Here is a 6,130-nt window from a genome sequence, read left to right on the forward strand (position 1 = left end):
GGAGGAATTTTGAGACAAAGCGACTGGACAAGTCAAAATAGAGGAGCTACGCGAAACTCGGAGGAATAAGAGACCACCGTTCAGGAAGGAAGAAAACAGGCCTTACAGGTCCCAGAATAAAGATTCTAAAAAACCTTTTAAGCTAGCTCCGAAATTTGATTCATACACCAAGTTCAATACCAAAATTGACGACATAATCAAAGAAATCCTTCACAATAAGCTCATAAAGCCGCCAAGCAGAGCAGGAACGTACCAAGACCAAAGGTATGTCGACAAAACAAAGAACACTAACCTTTCGAAGTGAAAAACTTTTCCACACACCACAAAGTTTACCAATGCAATAAACACTATCACACGATCAAATTCATAGTCAATCCCCAACCGTCGGATTGATAAACTGTTGACATGACCAACGCATCATTACCTGGAATCTAGGACCCACTAACACCTATTTCCAAGCATCCTTTCAACATCCAAGTGACAATAAATGCAACCCTTCATTTCCTTCATTTCCTTTTTTACCTTTTTGTTTTTTATTTTATTTTCCTTGTTTTTTATTTCTTGAGTGTTATTTTCTAAACATTTTAAGACTAAAATTCGGCAACAAGTTAAGCTTGGGGACTCGGACATAGGCCAAACAAGGTATAACAACGGTCGACACTAACCTTAACATGCTCCCGACCAAAGCAAGTCATGCTTGGGAGCTGTGATCCGTACCCACAAAACTGGTCCAACTTTAGACCTCTAAAAGACCACGTCCATCAAACAGAATGCGAGATACTAGGTCAAAGATAAGGCCAGTTAGCTTCAGGATAAGCTTCCGTGCTTAAGCTCGGATACGGGGTCGAGGATCTCGAACCCACTAACGTACCTCTTCATCTTAAATAGCGCTACTCAGATAGACTAAAAGCGGAACGAACTTCACTATTGTGATAGTTATTAAGATATTATTAGCATTCCTGTGTAGAGACTGACTTAAGTATTGGAGTTCCTTTTGCAGGTGCTCCACACTGCTCGGATGAGGCTGGAACTGGTGGCACAACCCTCAGCTGAAGAATACCACAAGCATTTTAGTAGCTGTCACCGATCTATACCTCGGGTCGAGAGCTGAGACAGGAACAGGTATAAATGAGAATAGAATGTTCAAATGAATTGATTAATTGGAACGAATTTTAAATTAGAGTCTTGAATCTTTCAAAAATCAAGATCAAAGGTTGGATGAACATAGCTTTCTCTCTCTTTTCCTCTCTTATTCTTATAAGATGATAAGAAGAAAATGATAAAGAGAGAGAATGATGGTGAGTTATAATGAAAAAAGAGTTAAAATTTTAGCTCTCAAAATATTTTTTTAAGAGATAATTATCAAGAGCTGTAATTATTCAAACATTAATTTATACTTTATCTAATTAGTTATTTTATATACCAGTGTTAATAATATTGGTATAATAAATGATCTCAACTGTAAAATATCTTTAAAATATTTTGGTACAGTTTATTTGAACAATGAATATTAATAAAAAAATTCATACCGATTAAATTTAGACCAGATAAATATACGAGGACAATTTACCTAAATAAAATGATTAAAGAAAACCTTTACGCAAATACAACATTGACAAATTCCAGATGCAAATGCAACAAACGCAATTGTATGTAATCCGCGACACCCTCTAGCGGAACCCAAATGCACATAATCCGCTACACCCTGTCGCGGATTACGTTGAGGACTTGAATACTCATAAACCGCTACACCCTATAGCGGTTTATGATCATATGGTGATGAACCCTATTCCACTACACCTTCTAGTGGATTATGAAGAGTGTGGAAGTAAAGAAGATGCCTATATATACCTAACAAGTTGTGTAGAGTGTCATTTTTATTCATTCATAACTTGAGAGTGAAGAGAGCTTTTTGGTGTTAGTGCACTCTACCGGAAAAATAAAAAAGAGTAAGAAGCACGATGTGAAGTTTACAGATAGAGAACCATTGAGTGTTTTCGTCAGATCGTCTGATACACTGTTGGATTTGAAGAGCAGTATAAAACATTCGTGTTACGATCAGATGAAGATATGCAGGTGATGTTTCATTGTCGTCGGAATTTCTCGGAAGTGAGGATAGATACACAAGTTGTTTGCGAAGTTGGAACATGGGATCGATAGTTCTAGCGCATCCGCGCCAAACCCTCAGTTCACCACGATTGGGGGGTGCTTCCACCTCGATGCCAATCGTTGCACCTGAGTGTTTGTTGGAGTATCGGCCAGCTGGTCCAGTTGGGGTATTCACCTCATCTCATCCATCTCAAGATGTAGGACGTGAAGGGGAACCGAATCAGGTAGAAAATGCGATGCTAGAGGATGATTCCAACGAAGAGCCTGCTGACATTGGAAGGGACAACAATGATGAAATTCCGACAAACCCAGCACCATGTCAACCACCGTCAAGTGCCGGCACACATTAGCAACCTGCACATTATTCTACCCTGGACCCGGAAGCCACCGGCCAACCGACGGAGTTAGCACCAACCTTTGAGGATCAAGGGTTGCACGAGGGAAATTCTGTAGCTGAATTTCAAGTTGGCCAATCTTTCCACAGTAAGGAGGAAGCTGTGCTTACTATAAAAGATTACATTATTCGGTGCGGTGTTGAGTACAGAGTGATGGAGTCGGATCATCTTAAGTACCATGGGAGATGCAAGGAGTTCGGGAAGGGTTGTACGTGGATGATTTGCATCAGCCTTTGAGCGCGGAAGGGAACCTGGGAGGTTCGACGGTACAACGGACCACACAAATGCTTGGTTACATCGATATCAAGCGACCACCAGCAACTTGATTATCACCTTATCTGTGCGAAGATCTTTCCTCTGGTTCGAGCCAATGCAGCGGTATCGATAAAGGTGTTGCAAGAAGCTACCGAAGGAACGTACGGGTTCAAGCCAACTTACAGGAAGACGTGGTTGGCAAAACAGAAGGCGATAGTACAAATATACGGGGACTGGGAAGAGTCCTACGCCGAGCTACCTCGTTGGATCCTTGGTGTGCAGTCTACCATGGAGGGGACGGTTGCCTTGTTGAAGACATCTCCAGTTCGAGTCGGTGATGACGTCGATGACTCAACCGTGTACTTTCATCGTCTTTTCTAGACGTTTCCTCTTTGTGTTGAAGCTTTCTAACACTGCAAGCCATTGGTCAGCATAGACGGTACTCATCTGTATGGCAAGTATGGAGGGACTTTGCTCTTGGCCATCGCTCAATATGGGAACTCCAACATCTTGCCTATTACTTTCAGTCTTGTGGTAGGGAAAAATGCCAAGTCGTGGTCTTTCTTCTTGACCAACCTGCGTCAACATGTGACTCCACAACAGGGGATACTGGTCATCTCAGATAGGCACAACGGCATCAAGACTGCACTAGAAAACCCTAACAGCGGGTGGTAACCCCGGCCCGCATGCATACCGAGCATTTTGTATTCATCATGTTGCAGTTAACTTCACACTCAGTTTTAAGGGCATGGATGCAAAGCGTTTGCTTGTGAAAGCTGCTTATGCGAAGACTGAGGCAGAGTTTCACTATTGGTTTGATATAATGCGGGCTGAGAATCCAGCAATGTGTGATTGGACGAACAGAATAGAATACGATAAATGGACTCAGCATCAGGATGGTGGCTGACGATTCGGTCACATGACGACCAATATATCTGAGTGTGTTAATTCTGTTCTGAAGGGTAAACAGAATCTTCCGGTTACTGCCCTTATGAAGTCCACATATGGTCGGCTAGCGGAGTTATTTGTGATTCGTGATCAGACGGCAGAGGCTCAATTGGCCAGCAGTGTCAAGTTCTGCCAGTCTTTTATGAAGGCAATGGAGCGCAACTTGAAAGACTCCAGGTGCTTCACTGTCACCCTGTTCGATAGACACCAGTCTAAGTGCACCGTTGCCGAGATGACACCGACCGGGAGCTTTTCACTTGGGACGTACCGAGTTTTCCTTTAGAATTGTACATGCGACTGTGGATACTTTCGGGCTCTCGATTATCCATGTTGCCATGCGATTGCATGTTGTGCCCATTCTTGCTTGACTGGTCTATCTATGTCGACGAGGTCTACGCCATGCAGAAGGTGTTCAGGGTGTACCAGATGGGTTTTGTGCCGCCAATACCAGAGAGACTTTGGCCACCTTATGATGGTCCGACCGTTATTCCGGACCCTAGCTTAAGGTGTTGTCGTGATGGGCGAATGAGGTCTACCAGAATCTGGAACAACATAGATGAGGCCGACCCTAACCGACCGAAGCGATGTGGGCTTTGCAGACAATCTGGGCGCACGCGTAGATCTTACCCCCCAGAGAGGCTCCACCGTTTCTGGTAGTTCGTAGGACTTCTAGTCTTTGTACTTCTAGTTTTTTGAATTTGATTTTTTCATGTAGCAATTTATGTTTTCGGGTGTTAGTATTAGTGCCTTTGGTGTGTTAGTGTTAGTGTTAGTTCTGACCTATTTGTATGACTTATGACATTTTTATTTCCTTTAACTGTTAATTGTTGTATGACTATTACATTTGTATGACTTATGTAGTAATTTAATCTGTGTTAGTGTTAATGCCTTGTGCCTATTATATTTCTACGGCTTATTATTTATGAAGACTGTATTTGTATAACTTCGTACATTTTGCATCACGAGTTGTTACTATTAGACTGATATTGTTGAATATGTTCCCAAGCTTCCACACTCTTCATAATCCGCTAGAGGGTGTAGCGGAATAGGGTTCATCACCATATGATCATCCTATAGCGGTTTATGAGTATTCAAGTCCTCAACGTAATCCGTGACATAGTGTAGCGGATTATATGCATTTGGGTTCCGCTAAAGGGTGTCACGGATTACATACAATTTCACTTGTTGCATTTGCGTCTGAAATTTACCAATATTATATTTGTGTAAAAGTTTCTTTCAATCATTTTATTTAAGTAAATTGCCCAATATATGATCTAAAAAAATTATTTTATCATTTGCTAATAAAATAATATTTTTATAAATAGTAATTCTAGATTTTTTTTATTTTTGATTCGGATACGTTTCGTTAAACGGAATTAAATTATAATACATAATTTTTTTAATTTTAATCATAAAAAATTCCAAAATTTTGTGATAAGAAATATTGAGTCATTTAACATTTTAAATGATAGCAGACATCAAATTCATATTTTAAAAAGTCATGAAGAAAATTTTTTCTCTAAATCTATGTTTATTTGTTTATATAAATTATATTTACTAAATTTTACAAAAACATTTATTATGGGTAAATCTAACAGATAAATCTTGACGATTTGGAGGGATAATTTTTTATTTTTCTATCTTTTTTATCGGTGCATCAAATTACACTTCAATTTTAAAGGACATTGTATATATATTCTAAAGATAAAATATATTTTTTTATCTTTAGTGGTTATAAATTTTTTTAAAAATATTTTTAATATTTAATTTTATTTAATTTTGTTTATGATATTTTTTGTTGTGTCAAAATTACTTCTGGATGTTAATTTTATTTCAAACGTTAGAGATAAAATTAAAAAATATCCAAAAATACTTTTAACATAAATTAAAAATATTAAAAACAAATTAATTAAATAAAAAATATAAAAAATAAAATAAATGAAACTAAACATTAAAAATATTTTTAAAAAAAAATCACAAATATTAAGAATAAGAAGTATATTTTATCTATATTTTAAACATATACGAAGGGAAAACACTTTTTTTTTCCTCTCTATGTGTGTATATTATTTTTGTTTGAGCGTTTTTTTGTTTTTTATAGACACGAGATAGTGTGATTTTTTTGTTTTTTGTGTAGATTGTAGGTAGGGATGTCAATACCACTCGAATTTTTGGGTATTTATCTCGCACTGGGGCGGGTTTTTAGTGGGGTGAGTTTTTGAGAGGAGCGTGACAGAATCGGATTTAGGTAATATCTGCTTTTATCTGCCCGCTATATATATATATAATATATATAATTTTAATATATAATAGGTATAATAATAGTAAAATAATTAGTAAATGATTAATAATATTGTATCATATTTAAATTTTTACTTTAATTTATGTTATGTATGTGATGATGGTTATATAAATTTTAAAAT

General features: G+C 37.7%; 1 protein-coding gene across 1 annotated transcript; it reads left to right on the forward strand.

Moving 5' to 3' along the window:
• The first annotated feature begins 2,147 nt into the window (after positions 1-2,147).
• On the forward strand, positions 2,148-3,666 carry LOC107487710 (uncharacterized). Its single transcript, XM_016108406.1, has 5 exons — positions 2,148-2,427; positions 2,494-2,712; positions 2,881-3,118; positions 3,191-3,430; positions 3,498-3,666. The coding sequence occupies exons 1-5, from the start codon at positions 2,148-2,150 to the stop codon at positions 3,664-3,666; spliced, it is 1,146 nt and encodes a 381-aa protein (XP_015963892.1).
• The last annotated feature ends 2,464 nt before the right edge of the window (positions 3,667-6,130 follow it).

The sequence above is a fragment of the Arachis duranensis genome, chromosome 5, assembly GCF_000817695.3.
Source record: "Arachis duranensis cultivar V14167 chromosome 5, aradu.V14167.gnm2.J7QH, whole genome shotgun sequence".
In the NCBI taxonomy this organism is placed as follows: Eukaryota; Viridiplantae; Streptophyta; class Magnoliopsida; order Fabales; family Fabaceae; genus Arachis; species Arachis duranensis.